The following is a 19642-nucleotide window of genomic DNA, read 5'->3' on the forward strand; positions in this document are numbered from 1 at the left end:
CCCTGAGTAGTAGTTTTAAGAAATACCAGTAAAAGATTTGAAAAACTAGTGCTCCAACTACTGCAATTACCTGCTAACATCATTAATAATAACCTTGATTAATCAAAATTATGTTTCTAAGTACGCAAACTTTAGATCATTTTGATTTTACTCACATAATTATGTAACGATTAATATAATTTATTTTCAATGTTAACTATAAAATATATCTAAATAGTATGTGACTAGAAAATTTTAGCTTATGTATCGGCCGTAGAAAGAAAAATAACCTAATTCGTTAAGAAATTTATTGTTATTTCTTCTGATCTTAAATTAGAATTTGATAATAATTAATTGAATTTAGGATATTTTCACTATCCCGCCTTAGTTTAAATTATTATTTAATGGTAAAATAAGTTTTATTGTTTTTATTTAGATCCATTGTAAAAATACAGAACCTCTTTATTATTTATTTACTTTTTGAATACTGATTCATATCTTAATCCGACATAGCTTAAGAACTTTTAAAAATAAAAAAGAATGGGGCAGGGGCCGGATTAATTGGACCGCCTCTATCACTAAGCACGTGGCGAGCAAAGTTGGTTAACATCGTAATCACCGTCAAACCAAGACTTAAACTTTAAAACAAGTATGAACCGACTAAATTTAATGATTAAAAGATTATTGATATCTTATTAATATTTAAAAATGTTCGTCGAGTTCAGTTGGTAGAGCACAAGGTTATTAATTTTGTGGTCGTGGGATCGAGTCCTACGATGGGTATTTCATAATTCGGAGGTCTCCACGGAAGTTGCTCTCAACCTGGCGTTGGGGGCAGTCTACTATCATACCTCCCCCTTAGCCATTACATATGAGAAAAAAGGATCAGCTAATTTTTTATTATTAATATTTCAAGTATTACGTTTGTTGGAGAGTATGAGTATTTATTATTAAATAATTTAAAATCTTTCGAAAATATATTATCTTATACTCTCATCGAATTGATAAAAACAACTTTACAAACAATGTTTTGGGGCCTTAATCTTCCTTTAACATCAATTGATAAGGAAGGGACCTCGCTGTCCTATAAACTTTAAAGTTTGTCAATAGTTTTATATGAAAAATATAATTATTATATTGATGAATAAACATTACTGTAAATTGAGAATATTTTAAAATACAATATGATTATTTTTTAAAAATATATATTTGAAAAACTGGAAAAAAACCCAATTTATTTGGGTACAATATTATCAAATGGGTTAAAAGAAATTATAATAGGGCTTAGGTTCTAGTTGTTTCCTGAGTTCCACTTGATATCAACAAATGAGCTGAAAATAAACAAGGAAAACCAATACATAAACCTGGGCCCCACACTGGAGCCCATCTTCTGGTGCACTCGTGGATCATTTTTGCCTTCTAAACGACGTCGTCGGCGCGGCATCTCCTCATCTCAGTGTCCCCTCACGATCTCACTGACCTTTTATATGGTCCTCCGCCTTCGAACTCCAAGCTCCGCTCCCTCGGCTCAGTCACTCGCATCACTCAGACAGAGACAAACACTACAGCTTCTTCGAAGCTCACACCGTACGGATCGGCGGCGTATTTTTTCTTCCTCTGATTTTCACTCTCTCAATCGAGAAAGAAAAACATTCAAAACATGGCGGCGGCTGCATCTTCGTCTTCAACGGCATCACCCAAAACGACGACGGAGAGGAGAGGAATACCCGGAGCTCAGTTCGTAGAAGATGTCGAGATTTATCTCTCTCAAAATGGCCTCGATGTTAACTCTGCCCTCGCCTTTCTCCAAGAAAGGTCCCTTCTTTAATTCTCAATTTTACTAAAGTGCATTTTGTAGGCTATGTTTTTATGTTGAAATCTAATTTAATTAAAAGTTTTGAAAGTTTGGGTTCTGTTTGGTTTTCAAATTTACTTGGGATTGAAGGGTTTTAAAGCTTATTTGGTTGAAACTTATTGAATTTGGCAGGCTTCAGCAGTATAAGTTGGTCGAGATGAAGCTTCTTGCTCAGCAACGAGATCTTCAGGTATTGTATTGGGATCTTTTCTTATTGTATTATTGACTATTTTCATATGCTGCATTTATTTTATACATACAAGAAAAATGTGCTTTCCATTTCAATTTCTACGCATTTGGCTGTGCTCATTGTTTGGACAAATGTGATGTTTGCAACTAGAGTGTTTCCTTGTATTTTTTATAGTTCATATTTGTGTTTATGTGTTATATGAAAAGGAGGACAATTTTATGTTTTAAGTTATAACAAATCAAATATTTAGTTAATTTGATTATAAACTGATCTTTATTCCTTAAGGTTGTGGTTATTACAACAAAATGGTTTTCGTCTGTAAATTCCATCAATGCTGGTCCATGGCAAAGTGTTGTGAATTTGATTGGGAAAATGCTCATTAGTTCGTACCAAGAGAGAAGAAATCAAATTTCACCCTTGTGTGGATACAATTGTCTTTCGGATGGTGTTTCATAAAAGCACAATATTATTTGAAAGTACTTGGCATGTTAACGTGTAGAATCTGCCTACTAATTTATGTATTCTGTATAGGCTTTGCTTCTAAAAGCTCTCTTACTCAAACTTGGGTCTAAGTATAGGATAGAGTATGTATTTGACATGGGTATGGCTAGAATTTTCAAAGGTTTTCCATGTATTTGGTGGATCCTTGGAGGTCCTATGACCTATCCCCTATCCATGTGGCAGACATTAGTGTCATAAGAGTCCGAGGAATATAGGCTTAAAGTGCAACTTTCTTGCCGTCTTAGATACTGAATGTGATTAAGCTTCTATGTGTACCATGTTATGCTACAATGCTGTTTAGTTACATCAAAATTTATGTTGGGTTAATCTATGTGCATTCCCTCCCAAAGATTCAACCAGACTAGACATTCTCATTCATGCTTAATATATATATATATATATATATATATATATATGCTCAAAGTTGCTGACATGTCACAAGGCTTTTGACTAATGTGTTTTATATTGTGGTCACCAGGCAAAAATTCCTGATATCGAGAAATGCTTGGACGTGGTTGCCACTTTACAAGCTAAGAAGGGTACTGGTGAGGTTTGTGTTTTTCTGATATCTTAACTTTTATAATGTTGTTTTTCTGTTTAAAGAAGATAATTATTCTTCATTTCTTTTTGGAACTTGAGTTATTATGAATCACTGTAACATGATGAAACTTAATTAATTTTCTTTATAGTCCACATGCTTGACTATTCTCTCTCTCTCTCTCTCTCTCTCTCTGAGATTCTGGCATCCATATAACATGAATATCTCGTGTGACTAAACCAGTTTAACTTGGGATCTGCTACATATGGGGGCCTGTATTGCTTGAAATTGGGGATTGAGTTGTATAAAACATTCGTTTTCTGCTCGATTAGGTGTGAAGTGCTCAAATCTTACAGTTACATGCTTGTTGCTCTAACAAGCCTGAAAATAGATTTAGATTTCTTTATCTGACGTGTTGCATATATGCTAACGATGTATAATGTTTCTTTTGGCATATAGGCTCTCATTGCTGATTTTGAAGTCTCTGAAGGCATATTTTCTCAGGCTCGCATTGAGGATAACGATTCAGTTTGTTTATGGCTAGGAGCTAATGTCATGTTGGAATATTCATGTGAAGAGGTGCGATAGCTGCAACCGGTTGCTTACTGTTTGTGTGCTTACAGAAACAAAACTAAGTGATCTATAACTTTTGCATGTGCAGGCCACGTCGCTACTGAAAAAGAATTTGGAAAACGCCAAAGCAAGTTTGGAAGTTCTTATAGCTGATTTGCAGTTCTTGAGGGATCAAGTGACCATAACTCAGGTAGTATGGTAATTCTATATAATATTATGTTCCTAATGATGTCTTCAGGCGTTCTAATGCCTGCTCGGCGTGTGTTGGCTTTTGGTTATCGACTGCATATTACCTTTATGCAGGTAACTATCGCTCGTGTGTATAATTGGGATGTCCATCAACGACGGATCCGTCAAACTTCTACTTCTTCCACAGCCAAGGATTCATGAACTTAGAAATACCGTTTCTTGATATATGGTTGGTAGAGAGTATGCTCCTATCCCCGTTTTTCGTTGTTTCGATCAACGTTCCATCCGTGAATTTCTCGATCGATCTAGAATTTCAGTCCGGGGCCTCTCCATATCTACAATTTCCACTAGCCGTAGGTTAATTATGTTTCTGGGAGCAATTTGCCATGTGATGGTTAAGGGTAAAACTTTTGGATGTCATATGTAACAGCTATTTTTACTATGATCGTTGGAGGTTTGTGTTCTATTTGTTTGCAGTGTCATTGGTATTTGATGAATCCAACAATTGCAGTGAAGACTTTGGTTGAAATTTGAAACATTGCTCAGTTTAGCAGTTTCATTAGTATTTAATTATAATTATTTGTTTTGATATTTATCTAACTATAATTATGAAATTATAAAAAATTATAAAAACAACTTGATTTCTAGTATTTATTTATAGAGATAATTAGTTGATTACAAAAGAAATTTGTGTAACAACAAATATATTCGTATAACGTTTCATATTTTCAATTAACATAGAATAAAATAAAATAGATTCCATACTTTCATTTAAATTTGGATTTTATACTTTTTTTTTTCAACTCTCAAACTTTAAGCGCATAAAATTCCAAATTGGATAAAATATTCAAACTTAACAAAAGTAAATTATTCATATGAACGAAAATTTCTTTTTTTTCACGATTTTTCAAAATTAATATTATAAAATTTTAAAAATATTATTGAAATAATATTTTAAACAATTCACTTCCAACTATAAAACCTGTACAAATATTAGGGTAAATATTGTGTTTAGTATTTAAATTATAAGTTTTGATCCGTTTTAGTATCTATACTTTTTTTTTTCTTTTCAAAATCATATCTAACTTTTAGTTTTTATTTCATTTTAATATCCAACTGCTAAAAGCTTAACGTGTTTAATACCTAAACTATCAATTTTTTTAAACTTAATGTTAAATTTTGAATGTATACTAAAATGAAACAAAAAGTAAACTTTAAGTATAATTTTGAAAAAATTAAAAATTTTGATGCTAAAATAGATCAAAACTGATAATTTAAATATTAAACACGTAATTTACTCAAAATACTATTATCCCAATTCTCTTTTTCGATAAAACCGGGTTTGGACCGCCAGATCTTTCGGATTTATCCAACTCTCTCTGTCTATTTATTATATATTCATTGAAAAATTATTCTTTGTCGGTGACATTAATAAAATAATAAATTCATTAAAAAAAATACGCGAACATCTTTAATTGGATTTCGTAATTTGAAGTTAATTCTATTTATTTCTAAGACCTTAAAAAGGGAAAAATAAATTATAGGTCCCTTAACTATGCTCAATAATCTTTCTGGCCATTAAATATTTAATAGGTATAAAATAATTATTAAATTCATCAAATTATTACAAAATAATAATCTTGACAGTTTTATGATCTTTAATAAATTTAATGATTATTTTATAAACGTTCAATAGATTTAATGTTTATATTGTAAAATTTAATAAAAATCAAAAAATTTATAATAAAAATAATGAATATATTATAATATTGAAAAATATATATTTTAGTATTTTGACAAATTTAGTTCTTATTATAATTTTTAAAGTTTAGTGACAAAGAAATCATTCTAGTATAGTTTGGATACCTCTACTATAATTTATCCTAAGAGAAACCCATAAAAGCTGTAAAATTATTATGAACAAGATTGATTGTCCTACTTTCGTTAGGAATAAAAAAGATGGCTTTAAATTTTAGGATTTATAAACAAATAGAGATTATAAATAGAGACGAGAACCAAAATCTTAAAAAGCAAAAGTGAGTAATTATTGAAAGGAAAAGAAAAGAAGAGTTGCGGAGATCCACAGAGAGAGAGGAGAGAACAATGACGAACCACGATGAGCTGCCGATTCCTATTTACTCTTCACTTGAACCGGTGTACGGTGAAGGACCTCAGCTTGAAGAAGCTAAGCTTCGTTTTGAAAATTTGAAATCGAAGTTCCTCGAAGTTTTCGGTCATCCTCCTGAGGTCTTCGCTCGATCTCCAGGTCTGTTTTACTCTGTTCGTTTGTGAGACGTTGAATTGTATGACTAGTATAATTATCTGGATAAATTCAACGGTTGAGTTAAAATACGAACCGTATAATAAAGAGTTCAAGGAATTTTCATCGTAGATAGTTTTTTTGGTCAAGAGTGTTTAGTTTGAATTTGCGTTAGAGTTTTCGGGGAAAAAACGGACTGTTTTGAGTAAGCAAAGCAGCGATAGCGCTGTTCCACTTTCTTTCTCTATGGATCTTTTAATTGTGAACATTGTTGATTTTTTATATCTGATATTTAATGGCTATTTTTACATACAGGGAGAGTGAACTTGATTGGAGAACATATTGACTATGAAGGATACTCGGTATTGCCGATGGCGATCCGGCAAGACACGATTGTGGCAATTCGAAAGCGCGACAAAGGAGAGGCTGAAAAATTTCTCCGAATTGCTAATGTTAATGATAAGTACGCTACTTGTACTTACCCTGCTGATCCTAACCAGGTTTTACTTCTTTCTTCATCAATTATTGAAGTGGTTATGTAACTTGCTAAATGTTTCTGATAGTTTATGTATTGAACTTCAATTTCCCGGTAGAATTAGATCCTGCTTGTAAAAAGCAGCCTTTTCTATTTTCTGTGATCCTTGTCTTAAGAATTATCTGGAATTTGCATCAATATAGCTGACATGGTTGACTCTTCAGGCAATTGACTTGAAGAAGCATAAATGGGGTCACTACTTCGTTTGTGGGTGAGATATTGAATCCTTTTGGTCCTTTTTATCTTCCTTTAATTTGAAGTTGCTACTTATCTTTTCCGACAGATATGCAAGTTCTTTTTTAAAATGGAAGAGATTTTTACCATACTTATGTTTCTATGATAACATCAAAATAGTGATGCTAGTATTTCCCACATTCCGTAGGTATAAAGGTTATTACGAATATGCCAAGTCAAAAGGAGTGGATGTCAGGGTGCCAGTTGGTCTTGATGTTCTTATTGATGGAATAGTTCCTACAGGTATTCTTTTACATCACTTACAAGTAAACTGAGACTTCGATTCTAAATGAACAAAAATTTACCTTCACATGCTGGCAGCTGTATGCTCCTATAGAGAACTTAACTCTCATTGTGCAATTTTTTTCTAGGCTCCGGTTTATCAAGCTCTGCAGCTTTTGTTTGCTCATCTACGATTGCTATCATGGCTGCTTTTGGGGTTAACTTCCCAAAGGTATGCAAATTCCATGTTGATTTTGAAAATAGTAACTTTGCAAGTCATTTTCTGAAATTTCAATACCTGTTCTGTTAACAGAAAGAAATTGCCCAAGTTACATGCGACTGTGAGCAGCACATTGGAATGCAGTCTGGTGGGATGGACCAGGTTACACTTTTTCTAACTTCTCATTGTTTAATTTGATTTTCCAAAGTCATCATGTGTTTATCAAGCTACCGAATTTGATTTACTATGTTATCTTTGAAAATGTTCTTCACTTGTTCCTTGTTTTGTTATGATAGGCAATCTCTGTGATGGCCAAAAATGGATTTGCTGAGCTAATTGATTTCAATCCTATTCGTGCAACTGATGTGAAACTCCCTGCTGGAGGTACCTTTGTAATAGCCCATTCATTGGCTGAATCTCAAAAAGCTGTTACAGCTGCCACAAATTATAATAACAGAGTTGTTGAATGTCGACTGGCTGCCGTAAGTTACATCCCCTTATCTGTATGTTCAATCATTTTTATGCTGTCTTTGTTTTGGTGTACTCATAGTGTGGATCTTTTTTTGGGTCGAAATCTCAGATTGTTCTCGGTATAAAACTGGGAATGAAGTCCCAAGAGGCAGCGGAAAAAGTCAAAACTCTTTCTGATGTTGAAGGGTTATGTGTTCAATTTGCCAAAGCTCACAATTCTAAGGATCCTGTGCTTGCTGTCAAGGTTTCTATCATTTTTTTTCCTGCCCCCACAATATTAGGGTGTTTATCTTTTTATGTTATAAGTCTCATATGCCAATATTTATCTTCCATCACTTGAAACTATATTTTTCTTTTACTGCAGGAATATTTGAAGGTGGAGCCCTATACAACTGAAGAAATCGAGAAAGTCGCCGGGAAAGATCTTGTATCAATCTTGGGTGATAACCCAACATCTTTGGACGTGTTAAGAGCGGCTAAACGCTTCAAGTTGCATCAGGTACTTTGCTTAGAGGCTGCAGTTGAATAGAATTGTTTTTGAATCAATATCATAACTACAATTAAGATTTAATTCGTATTCGTTAGTGTATTCATTTATCACTCGATTCTAATTTCCAGAGAGCTGCTCATGTGTACTCTGAAGCGAATCGGGTTCATGCTTTCAAGGATACCATGTCCTCAAACTTAAGGTGACTTTAATAGTTACAGTTTGCCACAAGTTATCGTACAATTTTCGAGGGATAACGACTTCAAATATCTAATTTTATTTTTCTGAACTAAAGTTATATCCATTTTGCTATTTCGAATAATGTCATAGTTCATCTTGTAGTGAGGAGGAAAAGCTGAAGAAGCTTGGCGATCTTATGAACGAAAGCCACTATAGCTGTAGCATTCTCTACGAATGCAGGTACAAATATGATCACAATATCCTTAATAGTCTGTTTCAATGTACTGTGATTGTACTTTGTTTTTATGGTGAGTTCACATGGTTATCTTTCCGTTTCTGTGTAACTAGCTGCCCGGAGTTGGAGGAACTCGTAAAAGTTTGCCGGAAAAACGGTGCACTGGGAGCAAGGTTGACCGGAGCTGGGTGGGGTGGTTGCGCAGTGGCCTTGGTCAAAGAGACTATCGTGCCTCGATTCATCTCCGAATTGACGGTATAACCTTTACAACTTCAGTTTTTGGCTCGCATTTTATGGACATACAAAAGCAAGTATGTTAACATTCTGGTTGTGTATCAGGCACAATTCTACAAACCTAGGATCGATAAAGGTATGATCAACGAGGATGACCTTCGACGATATCTTTTTGCCTCTAAGCCATCAAGTGGCGCCGCCATCATCAAATTTTAGTTGTGTTTTACTGTTAGGTTAATTTATTCTTATATTATTTAGCGAATAATAAATGTACTCTTCTGTTAAATATTTTTATTAATTATAAAAAAAAGAAGACATACATGCATGTATGGATGTTCCCATTCTGATCCAGCTATGGGTTCACTCATCAGTGGAGCTAATTTTTGTACCATATTTGTCTTTACAATTATCACCGACCCCATCTGTCTCGTGCCTCTGCCCATCGTCAACGGTGCTAATAAATATAAGGATAATCTATTATCATTTATAGATCCAAATTGGTAAATACAATCTATTATCATTTTTAATGACAGCAGTTAACAATATTATCAATTTACTAACTGTATAAAATCAAACATAATAAATTAAAGTAGGAATATTTATCAACTGAATTTGAGGAGTAAAAACAAAGGATTTCCAATAAAATGTAGGGTAAATTATGCATATAGTATCTAAACTATCAATTTTTGTTTGTTTTAGTATTCAAATTTTTAATTTTTTCAAAATCATACCCAATGTTTGGTATTAAAGTTTGAAAATTTTCAAACTATCTCCTCCTTTGAAAATTTTCAAACTATCTTCTCATTCTTATTTTGGTATTAAAGTTTGAAAATTTTCAATTTAATTATTCAACTTTCAAATTAATTTTTGTGACATGACATTTTTATTATTATTTTATTAATATATAATTAAAAATGAAAAAAAAATTGAAAGTTAGAGTGATTAAATTAGGAGTAATTTGAAAGCTAAGTAATAAAATTAAAAAAAAATGTTTTAGTGAACATAATAGGAGCGAAAAGATAGTTTAGTGATAAATGATGCAATTTAACTATAAAAAGGTGTCACATGTAAATCACCCATTAAATTTGTAATAGATATTAAAGTAAAACAAAAACTAAACGTCACATATAATTTTGAAAAAATTAAAATAATAAAAGAGATCAAAACTAATAATCTAAATACTAAATGAGTAGTACCCTAAAATGTATTCTTAAATCTCAATTGTTATTAATTTCGACTGCTAATAAAAAAACTTCAAACTACCCCTTTCCATGAAAATAAAACAGAATTACTAAATTCAAATTTCAGCGTTTCAGAGGGATTAAATTCGCAATTAAACAACCAAATACATCACAAAATTGTGCCGAAGATGGAGAGATTAGAAAGGACCAAAGAAAAGCATTGGTGGCAACGAAAGCGAGTTAAAAGGATAAATCAAAGGGGGCGCCCACCGACGGGGACTGCCATGTGTCGGTGCGGTTCGTATTTAAATCTCAACAATACCCAAAATAATGATAGTTCTTTTCTCTCTGTTTGGTTACAGAGAAAAAGAAGTTACCACACACATTTTGTTCGATATTTCCACGTAATTCTACCAGTTTCCAAGTTCTCTCCTCACCTTCTTCTCTCTCTTTCTCTCTCTCTGTGTTTTAAATCCAAATCTCTTAAATTTATACGTTACATTCATTTCCAACTCGTTTTCTGGGCTTTTTCCCTCAGCATCGGATCTGGGTTAGTGGGTTCTTGCTTTCTTTTCCAAGGTAATTTGTTTGATCAATGAAGCTTTTTTTCTTTATTGGGTTTGATGGGTATGTTTTCTGGGTTTCGTACTTTTGATCCTGTGTGCAGTTTGTGAGTTATCTATTGAATTTTTCTTTATATTCTGTTTATTGATGCAGAGTTTGTTGTCAAGGCTTGTATTCCCCGTTAAGTCGCATTGTTGAAAGCTGTTCTTGTGTGAATTTACAGCTGGAAAGTTGCCATCTTTGCTTCTTCATGTTAAATTGTCAAATTTTATCTCTGTGTGAAGCAATTTCTGTATAGGGTTGATTCTTGAGGTTGGGCTTTTTAGACTGAGAATTGAGATTGTGGAGCGTGCTTGCATAGATGAAATGACTTCTAGGTTTAAAGATTTAGAACTCGGCCATGAAAATGGAGTAACAGCTGTTGGACAACCGCTGCTCGAAGGTGATCTTGTTGAGGGTTCGGATAATAGAGTGTCTTTGTCCGGTGATGCTTCGAATTCCGGTAGTGTTTATCCGGAGAATACGCCGTCGGTGATGAGGGTGAATGTGGAGGCAGAAGAGAGTAAAGATGCCAAGAACAAATCAGTGAAGGAGAAACGTAAAAGCTTGGGTCATAAGAAACATCCTAGACCTCCTAGGCCACCGAGAGCCCCGTCGTTGGATGCGGCCGACCAGAAACTAATTAGGGAGATTGCGGAACTTGCGAGGTTGAAGCGTGCGAGAATCGAACGGATGAAAGCCTTGAAGAAATCGAGAGCCGCTAAGCCGACACCTTCTAGCACTAGCAGCAACATGTTTGCCATGGTGTTCACCATTGTTTTTTGTCTCGTCATAATGTTCCAAGGTAATATGCAAATCCTTGGATTGCATGGATCAAAAGACCGACTACTTATAATCGTCGTTTCCAAACCACGAATATGGACTAAACGGTTTCGTTTCCAATCGTTTTATTCAGGGATGTGTTCCGGGGGCACACCAGCAAGCAACCAAGGATCTCCATTGCCAGCAGGGGCAGCACAGCCACAGGGTGTTCCAAGTTTACTTCAGTTCTCCATGAATCCATCCGCGAACTTCCGAAATCAACAGGATTCCGAATCTCCGAAGTAAGCAACAGCCAACAGTTATAGTGGCAAACCAATTCAATTTATGCACATCTTAAGCTTCTGAAAACTAATATCCGATCCGGTTTCTCTTGTTCAGTTTGGTGGAGCAGGTTGCAGGTTTAGAAGGTGAACAGAAGCTGGGAAGATTTTCAGGATAAAAGGTGCAATGTTCTTTGGGTCAAAATCAATGGAGTTGAATTACAATGTACATGTTTGGTCATATGTGAGTCCTCAATAACTTCGCCTGCACACTGGCTGATATGATACTGATAAAAAAATCCCTTTTTGGCACCCATTGTTCTTTCTAATTTCTCTCATTGAATTATAATTGAAAAATTGAATGATGGAAGTGGGTTGGATTGTAGCTTTGGATACTGATTCCTGAACAGGGGGTGTTGATTTCATGTGGGATGGCGTCTGCTTTTTTGTCTAATCTTTTGAGCTGGACCCTAACACAGTCGCCTGAAAACCTGTCGATTCCTCATACGATTTGAATAATTTAGGTTCAAATCCATGATTTGATTATTAAAAAAAATATAACTCTTACGTTGAAAATTTTTGTAGGAGATTTACTTGCTAAAATCTTTAGCATCTCTACTACGCGGATTGATTCGAATTAATTAATATCAATGCAAAGTTTCGGATTAATCAAGGCAAAGTTTTGAAATCGGGTGTGCAACATATATATATCAAAATCAATCTTTTATTTTGAGCTCGGGTTGGACGATGGAATAAGTTTTGTCCAATGTATATTTAAGAAAATAATTCGAGGTTACAATTTTCGTTTAACGCTTAAATTATTAATTTTGGTACATTTTAATATTTAAAATTTTATTTATTTTTAAATTATACTTAATGTTTAGTTTTTTTTTTATTTTAGTATCATGTCGTTAAAAACTCAACGCATTACTTAAGCTATCAATTTTAGTCTATTTTAATATTTAAACTTTAATTTTTTTAAAACTTATCGTTTATTTTTTTAGAGATTACTAAAATGAATTAAAAATTAAACATTAGATATAATTTTTTTTTAAATGGACATTTGAGTACTAAAACGGATTAAAATTAAGAGTTCAAGTACTAAATGTATAGTTTACTCTTAAATTAATGATGTGTATTTAAAATATTGTATTTAAATTGATGTATGTTTTAACAATTATTTTTTTAAATAATATTTTTTTTGAGAAGTTTATGATTAGAAATATTGATTTTGAGTTATTAAATATAGATTTTAAGTTTCATTAATTATTATTTTTTGAAATATTTAAAATTTTAATATCAACTATTATTTTTATTATCTATCTGATTAAATTTAAATTTTTTATTTAATTATTAATATTTGATTAATTGATATATTAATTTTGGCCGAATATTGTAGATGTTTATTTACGCGATTAATCGATCTGATTAAAAGTTTTATCGATTTCTATCACATTAATAAAAGGTGCTTCCTTTTAAAAATACATTTTTTTAAAAGTACGTTTGAGGTAAATATTTAGTTAAAATGATATTAATTTAAAGAAATAATTTAAATTCTAATATTTTTTTTATTAAAATTTAACTTTTTATATGATATTTGAATAAAAAAATTAGAAAATAATTTCAGCCCACATTAGAAGAAAACTCAAGAATAAGAAGAAAGAAGAACAAGAGAAAACAAGAAGACATAGTGTTAAAATTAACCCCTAATGTTTACTAAAATGTTCATATCCTATTTTATTTTTTTGGTACATTTTGATCCTAATATTTAATTTTATGGTAAAAAAACCTCTAACATTTGACACAATTATTATTTTGTCCCTTGTTCTTTTTATGGAGACATTTTAACCCTCAACATTTCATTTTTAGATTTAAAAATACTCTTATTTTATAATGTTAATCACGCGTTAACTAGTAACTTTTATTTATAGACGGAGTTTTTTGCCCCGGAGTGAAATGTTAGAGGCTAAATGCTTCAAAACAAAGAATATGAACTAAAATGAATATTTTAATAAACGTGAAGGTCTATTTTTGATATTATGCCAAACAAGAAACAAAAGATGCTAATTCTATGGCCGAAAATTAAAACTATCTGCCAGACCTCTCGAAGCACAGTACAAACACTTCCAACCCAAATAGAATTAAAAAAGAAAGAAGATTCACAGCCAGAAAACGATAGCACGCAAAGGGTTCCAATAAATAAATAAATATAAATAAAAACCCACAGTCCTCATTTGATCAACCCTTTGAGCAACAGCTTAACAATGGCGACAGCCACATCAGACAAGCTGTGAAGCAGCCTGTTCCTCTCACTCAACGGCGACAGCTTCAGCGGCCCCGACAACTTCTTCTCGCAAGCATCGGCTTGCTTCGCGGCGTCCGATATCCCGTCGCTGGCGAACTCGAACCGCCCTTTGCTCAGCGCGTCGATGGCCTGCGGCAAGTTGTACTTCACCACCGGAATGTAAAGCTCCGCGCAATAAGCCAACACCCTCTCCATCTGGGGGTCCGACGTCTCGCTTATCTGACCTCGGATGTAACTCAACGTGTCGGTCGCGTTCGATAGGAGAATGCCGGCCATCACGCCGGCCAGGCCTTTGGTGTCCGTGTTCTGGGGGTCGGCGTTTGATTTCAGGGTCGAGGTGCACAGGTCGTAGAATGGCGTTTTCTTGCAAATTTGGTCTATTAGATCATCATCACTTTGGGTTGATGGAAGTGAGATTGTGAGGAGGAGAAGAAGAAGATGGAGGGAAAGGTTGTTCTTGTTCATTGTTTTTTGTGATTTTTTTGGTTTGGTTAGGGTGATTACTGGGTTCATCTTCTTTTATAGGAGAGTAAACAGGGATGAATATAAAAAAATTTATAAGTAGATTTAAAATTAAAAAGTTATATTAAAAAATTTAAAAATATAAACTCATAAAATTTTAATAGAACGAAATTAGATAATAAATAAAAAATTTAAAAATAAAATATAAAATATAAAAAAATTAAAAATTAAAAATTTTATAGTGCGAGTACCCTCAGCACCCTTGGATTCATTGAGAGTAGGTCATGGCTTCCATTGGACTTGGTTTTTCTTGTTTCGTTTAGGCCAATTTTTTTATTGTGCTCTCACATGGATCATTAAGACATTAATCAATGCTATAAAAGTTGACTTTACCACGTGCAAAGTGATGAAAATTTGCATTGAGTTAAGTCGTGGGATCGAGTTTCATGGAGGGCATTTCATAAATTGGAGGTCTCTTACGGAAGCTGCTCTTAATCTAGTGTTGGAAACAGCCTACTACCTTACCTCCCCTTACCCCCATTACATATGGGAACAAGGGACATCCATTTATTGGTCAGTATTAATTTATGATTTATCCCCATAACCTTCATCGTACATGAGTCGGGTCGGGTCTAATATCTGGTCGATTCAATTATGATCTAAATGTTTTACTCTTCTATCTCTCACAAGAATTCAGATTTAAATAAATTTTGCTTAACTTGATTTTCAAGTTAAAAATCTACACTAGTCTAACTCGAAATTTTAAAATATTATATTCATCCCTAATCATGCTACAACGATTGAACTACCTACTTGATCACTATAATGCAAGTTTTGAAATAAATCGGTCCATTTATCACAAATAAATTGATTTTTGTACATTTAATTTCAGAAGTAAAATTTAGCACGAGTATGAGGAGATTCGGACAATATATATATATATATATGTTCGTATGAATTTTATATTTAATCATTTAATAAATATACTAAACTGTAGACAACATTAATTATATGATATGATGAATTATTATGTAATTTGGTAAATAATTGAATGATATTGACCTCTCCCATGTAAGATTCAAATCTTACCACTAATGTGTTGTCCAGATACATTGTTGTTTCCTTTGTCCCTCAAAATTATTATTATTTGTACGAATCAAGTTACTTTAATAGTTAATAAATTTTAGATTCGAGCATCAGAGTTTGTAAAAATGTTTAAGTATTCATTGTCAAATAATTTAAAATATTTAAAACATATATTACCTTATAATCATCTCAATTTAATCAAAATTGTTATCATCCCCGCCATGAATGATGGAATGTGATGAATCCAAACAGGCTAGGGAAGGGGTCATGGCTTAAATTGTGAACATTTAGGGTGCGTTTGGTTTACGGAATGTAAGATTATCAGTAGGAATAAAAGATTATCAGGGAATAGGATTACTGGGAATGTTGTATTTTGTGTTTGGTTGGTTTAGCATGAATATAAGATTACCGTGTTTGGTTAAAAGAATAAAATATTAATAGAATGTATATTTGACCAAATTGTCCTTATTATATATTTATTTTTTTAACAACTTAGAAACTATTTATATATTTTCTTTTAAAAAAATTAAATTCATAAAATTTATATAATTTATTTTACAAAATTAAAAATATAAAAAGGTTTAATGAAAGGGTAAAATTTTATTTTAACCCCTGAACTTCATATAAAATTTTAATTATAGATTTTTTTTGTAAATCTAAAATAGTTTAAGGATAAATTTGTAATTTAACCTTCGTAGAATTTTTATCATTCAATGATAGAATAAGGATATTTTTTGAAAGAAAATTTTTAAGGGCATTTTAGTCCAAAACGCCGATAATCCAACAATACCTAAGGAAAGAGAGGTAATGACACATTCCCAGTAATATATCCCAAAAATCTACTATTGGTAATGTAAGATTACCGGGAATGATATTCCCGGCCAAGCAAATGGGGGAATGTGGATTTCATTCCCATGGGAATCTCACATTCCCCCAACCAAACACATCCTTAGGATATTATGAGATCTAATAATTTGAGTTCCTATCAATGCCATATTAGATTAAATGTTAGAGAATTTAACATTTTTAATTCAAATCATATAAATTAAAAGAATTGCTAAAAATATACTTATTTAAAAGGTTGATTCAACTTAATTCTGAATATAATGAGACCCATATCAGCTATTAAACCATTAAAAAAGGTAGATGGAATATAATTTGGGGTTTTTCATAAATAATGCATGAAATCCCCCTCCCTATCTTTTTTTACAAGAAAATCCATTTGTAAGTAGTGCTTTCTTTCTACAGCATATTTGGCAGTTCACGAGTCAAACTGGGAACTCTCTATCTTTCTAACTTATTCTCACTTTATTGCTTGCCCATGTCCTTTTGCAAAACTGGACTAGGTACACGTGTTTGGCTCTCTAATATTTTATATTTTAATATTTATTTCTAGAATATTCTATTTTTAATATTTAAATAACTATAATCAATAATGTCAGATTTCTTAAATTTTTTAAATCATTTTAAAATAAATAATTTTAGATGGGAGAAAATGTTAATATTTTCTTAATATTTTTCATTTGCAAATCTTTTCCATAACACTTTCATTTAACATTAAAAAGATTAACATTTAAAATTGGGTTAAGTAAAAAATATTATTTTTTATAATATTTTTAATTAAATTTTTTAACCTTAAATTAGAGCGTCATATAATAGAATTATCGATATGAGATTATTTCAATGATTAAGGGGGAAATACATTGAATTGACGTGCAATTCTCCCATGACTCGTACCGAATTGCTTTCGTCTTTTAGATCACGGATCTCTCTACCTTTGAAATTCATTATAAGCTTTTGGTTATGCACCCTAAGCCATTGCCTTATTTCCTTATCATATACAAATAGATTAACTCGATTGAATTGAGAATTATTATATTTTTGAAAGGGACGTTTTGTATGTTATAGAAAAACAAAAACTATACAAAATAAATCATAAACACGGGCTTCGATAAAAAGTCAATTGAGAATTAATTTATGATTAAACATATATATTTGGTCGATTGATTAAGCCATTCATTTTTATTCTCTTAGATCGAAAATTTTAGACCCGTTATGAGCCTTTCTTATTCTTTCCTAAAATCTTTTCTTCCTTCTTATCCTATCTAGATTTAGAATTTGTTAAATAACTGATTTATGGATCCTTTATTTATTCAAGATGAATTATGAAATTAAAGAATAAAACATATAACATATTTTAGAAAAATAATTTTTTTTGGATAATCAATCTATTCATCCAAAGAGAGCAGTAAGCTGCTACAAGTTACAATTACAACCAATTACATGAGTTTCCAATCAATGCAAAGTTGCCTATTTACATTATCCACTCTATTCATATCGCGCCTATACAATTTTGTTCTAACCGCTCTTTTTATAATATCTACAATTGCATCAGGCGAACGCGACAATCCCCTAAAAATATGATGGTTGCATTCTTACCACGTAAAATAAACGAATACAGTCCATGCTAGTTTAAGAATTGGTCTAAATAAAAAAATAGAAAACAAGTGAAGGTAAAGGTTAAGTTGGTTCTTTAAATGTTTATTTGATAAGCAATCTTCTTTCTTAGAGCAAATACAAAAGCATACTAATTTAACGCTGCAAAAAATATTAATTTAAGAGTAAAAATTTTAAAATAGTAAAAGATATAAAGCCCGATTATGAAAGAACATGCATGAACTTAAATTTTGTTTAATTTCTAACTTAATTTATTTAATTATTATATTATCAATTTTAAATTTAATCGATTATGATATGATTCAAAAATAAAATAACAAATTATTTTTAAAAATATATAAAGATAAATTACTTTTCTACTTCAATATTTATTTATAATTTATTTATCATTACTACTCTTAAATGTCTCAAGTTCGAGTCATGAGACATTTCGACCATAAACATTGCCAAAATGGATATTTTCTTCGACATATATATTTTCATTAATTTTAATAAAAAAATATTAAATGTATTTCAAACCTTTTTTTATTTAAATTTGGGCCATAAACATTGCCAAAATATACTCAGCCTTTGAATTATGGATTTAAATTTATTTAATGGGCCCAATCAATGGAATAGTTTCGAAAGAAAAAGAAGGGAAACAGTTAACCCTAGCCCCTTGGTTCCCCTCGCGATTTATCGCACGTGAGAAGCAGCTGATGAAGAAAAGCGGAAAAAGACGCGACGCGACGAATCAAGTACCACAAAAATACATTTTCTTTTATTTAAACCGTTCGATCACTCTCCACGTCGTTAATCCGCGTCAATACCCGTTTCAACGGCTGAGATCCCCGTTACGCAAGCTACCGGTAGAGTGAGCAAACAAGCTCCCCCCCCCCTCTCTCTCTCTCTCTCTCCATCTCTTCCAAATTTCTGATTTTTTTCCAAGAAAAAAATAATAAGTTTTTTCTCTCGATTTTGTTCCCTAAATATGAAGTTGATGGAAGAGCAGAGGGAATATGAGGAAAATGAAATTAATACTGTGGATGAGGAAGAGGCTGAGGGTGAAGATGAAAGTGAAGTAGAATATAAAGAAAAAATAGTTATTTTATAATTATTTTAAAATTTATGGCATTTATTTACGTCGACTATAGATGGTTGTCCCTTGTTCCCATATATAATGGGGTAAGGGGAGGTAAGATAGTAGGCTGCCCCCAACACTAGATTGAGAGCAGCTTCTATAGGAGACCTCCGAATTATGAAATGCCCTCCATGGGACTCGATCCCACGACTATAGAATATGTGATTAATCTGGACTATGAAATAATTTTTTTATCCTTACGCATTGCCATTTATGTAAAATGATGTTTTGGCTTATGTATAAAAATGAGTGAAATGATATTTATAATAATTACATATTATTAATTTAAAAATGAATTTAATTAAATAATATACTATTTGTAAGTGATGTGATATTAATTTTTTTATTCAAATATAATTTATCAATTTTTTTTTTAATTTAACACTAAATTTTCATTGTTTTCTTGATATCTTTTTACTTTTATGTTTAGTAATTTAATAAATAAATGTTTAAAATAATACATTTAAATATTTAAAAAATAT

At 31.9% G+C, this 19642-nt stretch overlaps 4 protein-coding genes across 5 annotated transcripts; 3 read left to right on the forward strand and 1 right to left on the reverse strand.

The window, feature by feature from the left end:
* The first annotated feature begins 1452 nt into the window (after window positions 1–1452).
* Window positions 1453–4361, forward strand: LOC120176065 (probable prefoldin subunit 3). 2 transcript variants are annotated; one of them, XM_039182577.1, is made up of 7 exons: window positions 1454–1583; window positions 1614–1794; window positions 1967–2024; window positions 3004–3075; window positions 3523–3642; window positions 3725–3826; window positions 3940–4361. In XM_039182577.1, exons 2-7 carry the CDS (start codon window positions 1640–1642, stop codon window positions 4024–4026), a joined length of 594 nt encoding a protein of 197 aa, XP_039038508.1. In that variant the 5' UTR covers window positions 1454–1583; window positions 1614–1639; the 3' UTR covers window positions 4027–4361. The 2 variants fall into 2 exon arrangements, with proteins under 2 accessions (XP_039038507.1, XP_039038508.1); XM_039182576.1 differs by having other exon boundaries at window positions 1453–1794.
* Window positions 4362–5838: 1477 nt separating this feature from the next.
* On the forward strand, window positions 5839–9228 carry LOC120176062 (galactokinase-like). Its single transcript, XM_039182573.1, has 13 exons — window positions 5839–6091; window positions 6401–6585; window positions 6785–6831; window positions 7003–7097; window positions 7226–7308; window positions 7390–7458; window positions 7593–7778; window positions 7877–8011; window positions 8132–8266; window positions 8386–8456; window positions 8597–8674; window positions 8783–8924; window positions 9009–9228. Exons 1-13 carry the CDS (start codon window positions 5929–5931, stop codon window positions 9117–9119), a joined length of 1500 nt encoding a protein of 499 aa, XP_039038504.1. The 5' UTR covers window positions 5839–5928; the 3' UTR covers window positions 9120–9228.
* A 1322-nt stretch (window positions 9229–10550) lies between these two features.
* On the forward strand, window positions 10551–12016 carry LOC120176064. Its single transcript, XM_039182575.1, has 4 exons — window positions 10551–10663; window positions 10802–11492; window positions 11604–11751; window positions 11849–12016. Exons 2-4 carry the CDS (start codon window positions 11015–11017, stop codon window positions 11907–11909), a joined length of 687 nt encoding a protein of 228 aa, XP_039038506.1. The 5' UTR covers window positions 10551–10663; window positions 10802–11014; the 3' UTR covers window positions 11910–12016.
* Window positions 12017–13736: 1720 nt separating this feature from the next.
* LOC120176060 (cell wall / vacuolar inhibitor of fructosidase 1-like) lies at window positions 13737–14537 on the reverse strand. The gene has a single exon (XM_039182571.1). It carries the CDS (start codon window positions 14498–14500, stop codon window positions 13961–13963), a length of 540 nt encoding a protein of 179 aa, XP_039038502.1. The 5' UTR covers window positions 14501–14537; the 3' UTR covers window positions 13737–13960.
* Between the last annotated feature and the right edge of the window lie 5105 nt (window positions 14538–19642).

Source organism: Hibiscus syriacus, unplaced genomic scaffold (genome assembly GCF_006381635.1).
Source record: "Hibiscus syriacus cultivar Baekdansim isolate YM2019G1 unplaced genomic scaffold, ASM638163v2 tig00112226_pilon, whole genome shotgun sequence".
Lineage (NCBI taxonomy): Eukaryota > Viridiplantae > Streptophyta > Magnoliopsida > Malvales > Malvaceae > Hibiscus > Hibiscus syriacus.

Bases quoted from the DNA above. Each gene is read 5' to 3' on its own strand.
- LOC120176060 (XM_039182571.1), bottom strand. From the start codon at position 14,500: ATGAACAAGAACAACCTTTCCCTCCATCTTCTTCTTCTCCTCCTCACA.
- LOC120176062 (XM_039182573.1), top strand. From the start codon at position 5,929: ATGACGAACCACGATGAGCTGCCGATTCCTATTTACTCTTCACTTGAA. The intron at 6,832-7,002 runs GTGAGATATTGA...CACATTCCGTAG, and splicing joins GGTCACTACTTCGTTTGTGG to GTATAAAGGTTATTACGAAT. The intron at 8,457-8,596 runs GTGACTTTAATA...TTCATCTTGTAG, and splicing joins ACCATGTCCTCAAACTTAAG to TGAGGAGGAAAAGCTGAAGA.
- LOC120176065 (XM_039182576.1), top strand. From the start codon at position 1,640: ATGGCGGCGGCTGCATCTTCGTCTTCAACGGCATCACCCAAAACGACG. The intron at 3,076-3,522 runs GTTTGTGTTTTT...TTTGGCATATAG, and splicing joins CTAAGAAGGGTACTGGTGAG to GCTCTCATTGCTGATTTTGA. The intron at 3,827-3,939 runs GTAGTATGGTAA...ACCTTTATGCAG, and splicing joins ATCAAGTGACCATAACTCAG to GTAACTATCGCTCGTGTGTA.
- LOC120176064 (XM_039182575.1), top strand. From the start codon at position 11,015: ATGACTTCTAGGTTTAAAGATTTAGAACTCGGCCATGAAAATGGAGTA. The intron at 11,493-11,603 runs GTAATATGCAAA...CGTTTTATTCAG, and splicing joins TCTCGTCATAATGTTCCAAG to GGATGTGTTCCGGGGGCACA. The intron at 11,752-11,848 runs GTAAGCAACAGC...TCTCTTGTTCAG, and splicing joins CAGGATTCCGAATCTCCGAA to TTTGGTGGAGCAGGTTGCAG.